Source organism: Rattus rattus, chromosome 11 (assembly GCF_011064425.1).
Source record: "Rattus rattus isolate New Zealand chromosome 11, Rrattus_CSIRO_v1, whole genome shotgun sequence".
NCBI classification, from domain to species: domain Eukaryota; kingdom Metazoa; phylum Chordata; class Mammalia; order Rodentia; family Muridae; genus Rattus; species Rattus rattus.
The window spans coordinates 53,401,597-53,411,666 of record NC_046164.1 but is presented as its reverse complement, the minus strand read 5'-3'; the positions used below and the strand labels follow the sequence as shown (position 1 = coordinate 53,411,666).

The 10,070-nt window shown below is 40.1% G+C and overlaps 1 protein-coding gene across 1 annotated transcript in view; it reads left to right on the top strand.

Annotated features, from left to right (window-relative positions):
- Positions 1-3,193: 3,193 nt before the first annotated feature.
- Positions 3,194-10,070, top strand: part of Pi4k2b (phosphatidylinositol 4-kinase type 2 beta) — a 28,589-nt gene continuing 21,712 nt past the window's right edge. Inside the window, exon 1 of the mRNA XM_032916228.1 lies at positions 3,194-3,578. Coding sequence (XP_032772119.1) covers positions 3,305-3,578 — 274 coding nt within the window. The 5' untranslated portion in view covers positions 3,194-3,304. The remainder of the gene's footprint in view (positions 3,579-10,070) is intronic.

The window sequence follows — 10,070 nt, the reverse complement described above, 5'->3', positions numbered from 1 at the left end:
ATTCCCAGCACCCACACAGTGGCTCACAAAAAACCTTAGCAAAATCCAAACAGGATAACTCTAAACAGAAACCACACTATGGTGTAGTTATTTAAAACCAAAGACAAAGATGAAATCTTAACGTCAGCCAGAAAAATAGTGTCACAGTACAAATAGGACAGGTAGCTGTACTCAGAGATAATGAAGGCCACAGAAGATATTTTTAGAACTGAACTTGGATGAAGGCCTTAATGTTAGCTGTTGTGGTTGGCATCTAGAATGCCCTCCGCAGCTCACGTTTTGTTCCCAGGCTGCTGGCACTGATTTGAGAGGTGGTATAGCCATCAGGAGGTTGGGCCTGGTGGTGATAGTGCTTTTGATATGGGACATGGCTTTTGCTCCCTGTGTCTCCCCTAATGGGGGGGGGTCTCTGCCTCATGAACCTCCTGTAAGACCTTTTCCTACTTTGATGGCTTGAAACTTCTGAAATCATAATTTAAAATGATCCTCTCCTCTCTTAGGTTGTCTCCGTCTGGTGTTTTGGTCACGGTGGTAAGAAAGGTGAGCAACTGGCAATCCACTATCTACAGGAAAATAAATCACCCCAAATAAATAAGACCATAGACATCATCCCCAGATCTGCGTTATAATAATCGTGTTAAGTTCTTCACTCAGGAGAGAAATAGTACTAGGTAGAAAATCAGACCCACAAGAAGGAATCGAATAGTAGCTTAGTAATTACAGCATAGTGTAATGCTGACTTTAGGAAGAATCTTCACAGGTAAAAGAAGGAGCATATGACGTAAATTCAAGTATGCAATTCAAATTTACAAATTATAAAAACTCTCTATTTTATAGCCAGTTTCTTTTTAAGATTTGATTAGATTTTTTTGTCCTGATGCCATTTTATGGGCATCGATTATGGAAATAGTGCCACATTGTTATGGCATGTTTGCTTTAAAAAGTTGACTTAGTCTTTGTCACATTAAAAAATTCAATATTTTCAATATTAAGAAGGAATGAAGAACACTAGAAATAGTAAATATAAAACACTAGAAATTATTAATTTGCTTAAAATACACGACTGTTTAAAGCCAAAAATTTACGTTGCATTTAATGTGTGCGGGTCTATTTTACATGGCAATAAAAACATTAAAGGCAGATAAATGAGCTACAGTTTTGCAGGGTTCTTGTATTTTATAACAATTAGTATAATATAACCTCTTAATACATTAGAATAATTTAAAGTTGTATACCATAAGCCCCAGAGCAACCATTAAAATTTTATATAAAGAAGTATTTATTAGCAGAAAACCAGTGGGGAGGCTAGAGTCAAAAAATACTAGATTAACACCAAAGAAGCAAAAAAAAAAAAAAAAAACCAAGCAAACAACCCCATCACCACCAGAAAAGGTTGAAACAAACAAGATAAAAACATCAAAATGGTAGATTTAAATCCATTCATGTTATCATTACATTATATGTAAATGGACTAAAAATTCTAATTGAAGTATAAGGACTACCAAACTAGATTTAAAAACTCTAAACTGTAAACTATATATGTGGCATAGAAGAATTAAATATGAAGACATTAACAGAATAAAGAGTGGAAAATATTTACCAAGGACAAACAAGTCTAAGAAAGATAGAGCAGTTATACTACTATCAGACCATACAGACTTCAAAGCCAGAGAATAACTAGAGATAAGAAAAATAGTTCACAATCAGTAAGAAGGTCAAATCAGGACTGGTGCAGAGCTTGCTACTGATCTTGTGTTTTATTCTGCAGGACTTACAGGCTAGAAAGAAAACAGTAACTTTTCTAAGTTGTTCTCTGACCTTCGCACACACATGTAATTTTTTAATTCAAAAAGTGAAATTATTAGGAAGTCATAAAAGCCAATCAAGCAAAAAGTACAAATCCACAGTAATAAAGATTGTAATAACCTCCTCTGAGTACTAGATGAAAAAGTCTGTGGTCAAATGGTTAACCTACACAACACTGTCAATACTTATTATTTATAGAATCAACTGGGAGATAAAAACCACTCAACTGCCTTGGAGGAACACTGCTTACTGGTGTGCTCTCTGTGGATTGTTCTGCTTTCTTATACAACCCAGGATCACCTGTTCAGTGAATGGCATCCCTCACAGTGGGTGGGGCTCTTTCATATCAATCATTAATCAAGACATTCCCCACAAACGACTTTGATGAAGCCAATTCTTCAATTGAGTGTCCTTCTCCCCAAGAGAGTCTATTTTGTTTTTGACAAAAACTAACCAGCACAATATTTAAGCTAGAAATAACAATTCAGGAAAGAGCTTAAAGGTTTGAAAATATATTTCAAAGTAGTAGCTCAAAGAGTAATTAGAAACTATTATCAGCTGAGTCAAAAATGAAGCACACTACATCGAAAACAGTGGAACTGCAGCTAAAGCAAATCTCTGAGGACAACTCATAGCTCTAAAAGCATATTTAAAAGGTAGGAGCCTCCTCGATGTTTTAATCTTTACTAAAGAACTAGAAAAAGAAAAGTTAAAAAAAATGAGTAGGAAGAAGCAAAAAAAAAAAAAGTCAGTGAATTAGGAAAAAGAAATTAACATAGCCAAAATACAGCCTTTGAAAGACTTCTAAATGTTGATACACCTTAGTTTACATCAGTCAAGGCAAAAGAAAACTATAAATTACCATTATCAAGAATGTCTAACAAAAACTTCCTTCTCGATGTTAGTATCAAATAAATGTATATAATGTACAGATTATGGTTACAAAACCCCACTTTTGTCTAAAGAGATGCTCCCTGCTCTTGTGAACTTCTATTCCAAGATGTTAGTCAAACAATCATATATATATATATAATATATGTATAACATATGGACTATAGTAATAGAAGTTCTCAGTCTTCACGAACTTTTAGAGAGAAGTTAGTGAAATAAATGTATGTGTACATAGTAATAAAGGAGGACTATTAGGTTGGAAGGGAAGCACTTCCGCGGAAACGGTACTGGTCCGGGCTCTCTGGCTGGATCCACAGTAGTGGCAAGCAACAACACATCCTGGAGTCTAGACACAGGTGGCCCGTGCTGCCCTGCCCCGCCCCGCCCCGCCTCGCCCCGCCTCGCCCCGCCTCGCCCTCGCTTGCCCCACCCCCAGTCCTTCTGCGCAGGCGTGAGGAAGGCGTCCCGGGCCTCGAGGGGCGGGGCGTGGCCGGCGGCTGGGCGGGGCGGGCACGGGCTGGTGGACTGGTGAGGTGGCGTCGGTGGGAGCGGTCCGCCGCGGTTCGGCGTGATGCTGGGGCCCCAGTCCGAAGCCCGGCGGCTCTGAATGCCGGAGCCGCCCCGGGACATCATGGCGGAGGCCTGCGAGGCCACCCGCCCCTCGGAGGATGAGGACGAGGAGCGGGAGCCGCTGCTGCCTCGTGTCGCTTGGGCCCAGCCGCGGAGGGGCGCGCCCGGGAGCGCCGTAAGGCTGCAGGCGGACCAGGGCGCGGCTGTCCTTCGCGAGCCCGCCACCGAAGAGCCGCCGGTGGTGTCCGAGGACCGGTCGATCTCCGCGAGCTTGTCCACCGAGCTGGACCGGACCCGCAACGCAGTCTCAGGTGCGACCCGTGTACGCGCGCGTAGCCCGCCCCTCCCTGCCTCAGTTTCCTCTCACCTTTACCCCTGTGGCAGGAGTTACAGGAACCCCTAAAATCTCACTCTGTAGGCTCCCCAAAAGAATCAATCCAACTGGGAACCAAACACTGAAGGAAACTTCACCCAGGACTGTGACGTAAGTTGTTTGTTCAAGTTTGGACTTAAGTTCTGAATTAAGAACTCACAACGATCCAGAAAGTTCTCCTCGGAGTCACGAGTTTACGGGGCGGATGAGAGCTGAGAGATGTGAGGAAAGAACGACCATTTGCCGCTGGGACAAGTTTCAAAACTTTCTATTAAATGTTGCTATTGTGACGTTAGCCAGAGGGGGCAGAGGCGGGTGAAATCCTGCCGCCAGCTCTCTGAAAAGTATATTTGTGCGCTTAAAAAGAAAAACACCTTTTCGTTATCGTGTGGGCTGATTTTAAGTGGACCTTTGAAAGAGAGGCTAACAAGAAATGTTTAAACTAAAATTCAGGCATGCTATTGTAGGCCCGGATGTCTGTGTGGTGAGTTTAGACCGGTGGAGTGGAGTTTGGCTGAAATGGAGTATTTTTGTATGAGATCCATCTGGAGTCTAGACTGGCTTTTTTGTTTGTTTGTTTGTTTTGTTTTGTTTTGAAGAAAACTCCTACTAGTTAATGACAGGATGGACCCAAAGGAGTGGCATATGTACCACTCCTTTCAAGAGGATCATTCTATATGACCCTTTATGGAAAAGCCACAGGGAAGGTAGTTATTAATACTTCATTTCCTAGAGGTTGTTAAGTTTTATTTGACCTACCAGTGTGCTAATGTGACTTGAAATGATTTGGGCAGAACAAATCAAGAGTTCTAACAACTTTTATTCAAACACAAATCCTCGAAGTAGTCTCTTGACATTAAGTACCCGTCTACCATTACCCGGACATTAGCTGATGGACGAGTTCCAACACAACACTGAATAGAGCAAGGGAATGTGAAGTTTCCCACTTTCACAAATGCACCTCTGTTCAACCAGCTGCAGTGGACACTTTGACCACCTAGGAGTTAGATTCTAGTCTGTGAGGTAGCTGAGATCCATGTGACTGCTACTTGCCCCAGAGTTAACCTTGTGTGTTAGATTTAAATAGAGCCCAAGGTCTTGAAAAACCTTTACTGTTGGACTGGGTTGAATTGGTTGGTTTGTTTTTCTCCTTTTGTTGATTTGCTGTCAACACTTACATTAAGGCTAAAAAGGTCAAAAGGATAAGAATGTGGTAGTTGGAATGCAGATGGATTGTCTTAACTTCTCGGTGGTGCTATCTGTATCAGATTTTGCAGTTAGTTAAGGTGATCTTTGACCTCCTCACAGCAGCACAATAGGTTAGTTGTCTCAGACCCCCTTTGTGAGAACTGAAAATTAGTAAAGCTGTAATGACTGGCGGCTCCTATACTTGAGGAGTAAGTAGTTTGCACAAAGTCACTTATCCAGGAAGTGGTCAAGACTAAGCCACTTCTTTTCTCTTCCAGGTCCTGAACTTTGTCGGTTTTACTATAGGAGTCTGTGTTATAGAACAACTACTACTTTGGGGTATTATGTAGGTTCTTCTTAATAGGATTTTTTCCCTTGATTCTTCATTTTAAATTTTTAAATAGGATTTTAAAAATAGTTTGAAACTATTAAAAACTAGCAAAAGGTTTATCATTGGATAATTAACTAGGTTTTTGTTTTATTTATCAAAAGTGCCCATTAGCTCTTTTGTCCACTAATCTACCTACCATTCAGATGTCAGGAGAACACCTTTAATTTTAAGATAGGCTTTTAGATTAATATTGACATTTCTGGTGTCTTAACTATTTTTTTTTTCTTTTTTCTTTTTTTTTCGGAGCTGGGGACTGAACCCAGGGCCTTGCGCTCGCTAGGCAAGCGCTCTACCGCTGAGTTAAATCCCCAACCCCTTAACTATTTTATTTATACAAACAAGAACTTTATGTTCTTGAGCCAATAGAGGATGTCATGCATCTGTGGTCTTTATATTAACAATGTCGTTGGCAAAGTCTCATAAACAATAGTGTTATCAAGTCAGTATTCGGTCATCCTAATCAGTGAATGAGATTGTAATAAAGATGACAGTTAATACTGGTATACTAGCTGTGTGTGCTGGGCAGAGTTCTCTGCACGTCACTTGTAATGGATGGTAACCAGCTTATGAAATAAGTGCCACTTTGGGTTCCCCCATGAAAAAGCAAACTTGGTTGGGTGGTACATACCTGTAATCCCAACACTTAGGTAGGCGAAGCAGAAGGACAGCTTTGAATTTAAGCATAGCGTAGTACCAGGCTAGCTAGGGGTTGCATAGCAAAAACTCTCAAAACAAAAACAAAACAAAACAAACAAACAAACAAACAAAAAAAAAACCCCATAAAACTAAAATAAAGGGTTTGAGAAAGAAGCAGGGGGTAGAGAGATGACTCAGCAGTTAACAGAGTCACTCACATGGTGGTTCACAGCTTCCTATGACTCCAGTTCCTTGGCATCTGATGCAGTCTTTTTACCTCTATAGACACCAGCCATGGACAGGATGCGCATACATACCCACGGGCAACACATTCACACCATAAAATAAACAAATCTAAAATGCAAATAAAGAGGCAAAACGTAACTTGCTGAAGTCTATTGGGTGGAAGGAATCTCATCACTGGTGGTAGGGGTGCCTGATCAGGGATCAAGAGGCAATAATCTTAAGTATTTCAGGGCAGGTCTTTAACAATACATGTTTCCTTTGTCTTGACAGTCCACCATACCTGAACTTTGAAAGTAAGCAATTATGGAACTAAAAATGACTTCTCAGCCTGCCAGGGCTCAGAATACAGCTATTGCAAACTGAGCATGCTGACTCACTCCTGTAATTCTAGCAGGAGTAGAAGGCTGAGGCAAGGAGGATCAGGCTTGGGGTTAAGGCCAGTCTGGTCTATATAGTGAGTTCAAGGCCAGCCCAGCCTAATTCAGCGAGACTCTTATCTACAAAACAAACACAGTTTTCAGCCATCCTTACCAATTTATTACATAAATGGACATCATTCATCAAATATTTGATTATCTACTGACCACCAGTAGAATGTAAGTCTTGAGGAACCCACAGCAAGTAACAAATGGTGGCCGGTGGTTAACTGCTGTATCTCCATAGCTTTGTATCCCAGAGGAAGTAGTGGTCACTTAACACAGTTCTGATGAGCTGTGCGTGTGACTAGACAGGGAAAGCTGAGGGTTCCTGGGAAGTCTGGAGCCGGGGTCTTAGATGAAAGGACCAGGGGAGTGGCATCAGTCGAAACCCTTGGGGCATGCTTAATCACCAAACTCATTAGCCCTTTTTCTAGAAAGAACTCTAGTAAGATGTAGGAAAGATGGGTAAAATATAGTCCTAATCTTCGAAGGAGGATGAATTCTTGTTGGTTTATTTAAATGAAAGTATGTTAAGTTACCAAGCCTGCTTATATTCATCTAACCATAAAAGGTAACAGGATAGCTTTTTAGAATCCGTATTTTCCAGAGCACCCATAACAGCCTTTGGTGTAATCAAATGGATACTTCGTTAACCTTTTAGATGGCTTTCTTGAGGTCCATCTATGTGCTAGGTACATGTGATACATCAGAAATCAGAACAAAGTTCTGTGCTTTCCCAGAATTCAAGTTATTTTGTTACAGTTTTAAATGTGAACAGTGAATGGGAAGGAAGCTTAGTTTCCTATGGAATTATTAAGGACCATTCAGAGATTAAGCTGGATGGACATCTTTAAAAGCCAGGAACTGAATAAGGCTGGAACTTGACTACAAGGCCACCACCTCCTAGAGGTGACACAAATAATGCTGCAAAGATAAAATTGAGATTCTCCTTAGAAAATATCTTTTGAGGACCGAAATGGTGTTAAACACTTAATTAAAAATCTTGTATTGAAGAAGAAAGAAAAAAATTGAATTTTCTGACATGTACACAAGTCAAAAGAACAGTTCCTTTAAAGTATGAACATAATTTTAACTAAAAAGCAAAGTCAGCAGGGCCGGAGTGTAGTTTAGTGCTACAAGGGTCTTTAAGTTCAGTCCTTCTCACACCCCTTCACAGAAAGAAAATGCAGTTAACTATGTTTTCTACTACTGAAACTCAAACCAGGTGCCAACCACAAGTCTTCCAACCAAATCACCCATAGCACATTAGGCACAAAGCAGCGTGATATCAGTGAGTGTTCAAGTTAAACCCATTACCAGTGTGTATTTAAATCACCGAATGTAAGGACTTGTAGAATGTAAATGCCAAGGAAACAGCTAATGAAAAATTAGCTACTGAAAACGAATTGCTTTGATTTGAATATAGTTGAAGCTGCCTTTTGTCTCATGATAGTTAGGGCCGGCTATCTATCTATCTATCTATCTATCTATCTATCTATCTATCTATCTATCTATCTATCTATCTAACATAAAAGTACCTTTGTAGATTGTGTTGGTGAATCCAGGCCATCTTCAAATAAGAGAATGGGCATTTCCAGTGGGGAAGATGGTGTTTCTTTAAGAGTCTGAGAACATCCTGACTTATTGTACAGAAAGACCTCTTGGTTGATCTGATTTGGATTAAGCTGAGTTACTAAATATTTAGAGAGTGGTTGTGGGTTCTGTGACAGCAAGGAAGAGAGTGTGTGTGATAAACTTTAAAGTATAACCCATGTGTCAGTTCAGTAACATTTAATAGTAACAATGTGCATGGAGTATCCTAAGGAACTGTTGCAGATGGGAGAGACCACAGTGGTCTCAGAGTTGAATCTTTCTAATTAACTAGTAGTGTATGGCAGGGTCCTAAGTAACTAATGATCACTATAAGGCCTCTTCTTTTGAGTTGATATCAAGACTAGAGAGTCTGTGTTCTGCAATGGGTTTCTTAGTTCTGGAAGCCTTATTCTGTGGAGAGACTGGGAAACTGAAGGATGGGGCTGGAGAGATGGCTCCATGGTTAAGAGCATTTACTGCTCTTCTGAAGGACCTGGGCTTGGTTCTCAGACTTATTGCCATCTGTGATTCCTGTTCCAGGGCCTCCAGGGTCCTCCTTCAGCTTCCATAAGCACCAGGTACTTAGTATACATACATACATGCAAGCGAGACATATAAAATAAAAATAGTTGGTTTTTTTTTTTTTTTAAATCTCAAAGATAATAGTGGTGGGGGCATTGAATAGGCAGGGAACGAGGCTCTGGTAATTCTGAGCACTTTGGAGGAAGTGGACAGTGAGAGACTGGGGAATATGGAGTGACCTTTGTCTGTGGAAGAACTGTCACAGAAAGAAAGGGGTAAATAGACTTTGGATTTGCTCCAGATGCCAGGTCTAGGATAGAGAGTCAAACTGCAAGAGACTTCATTTCTGGAAAAAGAAGTTTGTGTTTGTTTTCGTGTATACAAAAAATGTTAGTAAGGAAAAGAAATGATATTTCTTTGAGATCATTTTGTTGTATTCCCTCTCAAGATCACTTGCTGGTGATACATTTTGGCTATATTAGTACCCCAGCACTAGGAACACAGTTGAAATAAGTAATTTTTCAAGATCATTTTCATTTAGAACCTATCCACTGGGGCTACAGAGATGGTTCTGCTCTTACAAGAGGACCTGGGTTCAGTCCCCAGCACCCACACATACGGACAGTCAAACACTCATGCACAGGATAGATCAATATTGTTTAAGGAACCTAAGAAATATCATTTGACTATTGATAATGGTTACTGGTGTCTTTATTATTCAAATAAATATCAATGCCCACTATATCCTGATCCCTGTCCAGAGTCATCAAGGTAGAGTTCCTCACTTAATTCTTAGTTATTTTCAAGGGACTAGTAAGGGTTGTTTGGAAGGAGCGTCTCAGTTGTATAGACATGATTAAAATACTTTGCTTATTTTTGGTAAGTTGTGTCCAAATAATTCTTTTTGTAATACTTTTGTCAGCAAAGACTTTTTTTAAAAAGTAAATAACATTTTTATTTCTGCCTAAATTAAAGTTGATTGTGTTTTGAATTTCATAATAATGTACATAGAGAGTTGAAGTACCTTCCAAATTAAAATGGAAGTGGCTTTTGGTTTGTTTTTGCATTCTGAATGATTCATTAGTAATTCATCAGCAGGTGATTATTGAGTGCTTATTATGTTCTAGAAACTGCAAGTTCTGAGGACACACCAGAAAAAGAAATCCTTGTCTGCTCAGAGCTGACAAAACAAGTCAGAGATATGCTCAAATAAAGCAGAGATTAACAGCAGTTGGGTAACGGGAAGTAGAGGCCATAAGGACATGGCCTTTTGCTTAGAGTGAAATGGGAAACCCTTAGGCTGTTTGGTTTATGGGATATGATTGTGAATTGGCTTAATTTAATTAGGAAGGAGTTGATAGGGCTGATTTCATTATAGGAGCAGAGGTTATAAGAGTTTGTGTTTTGGATACTTATGGCTGGTTTATACCTCATA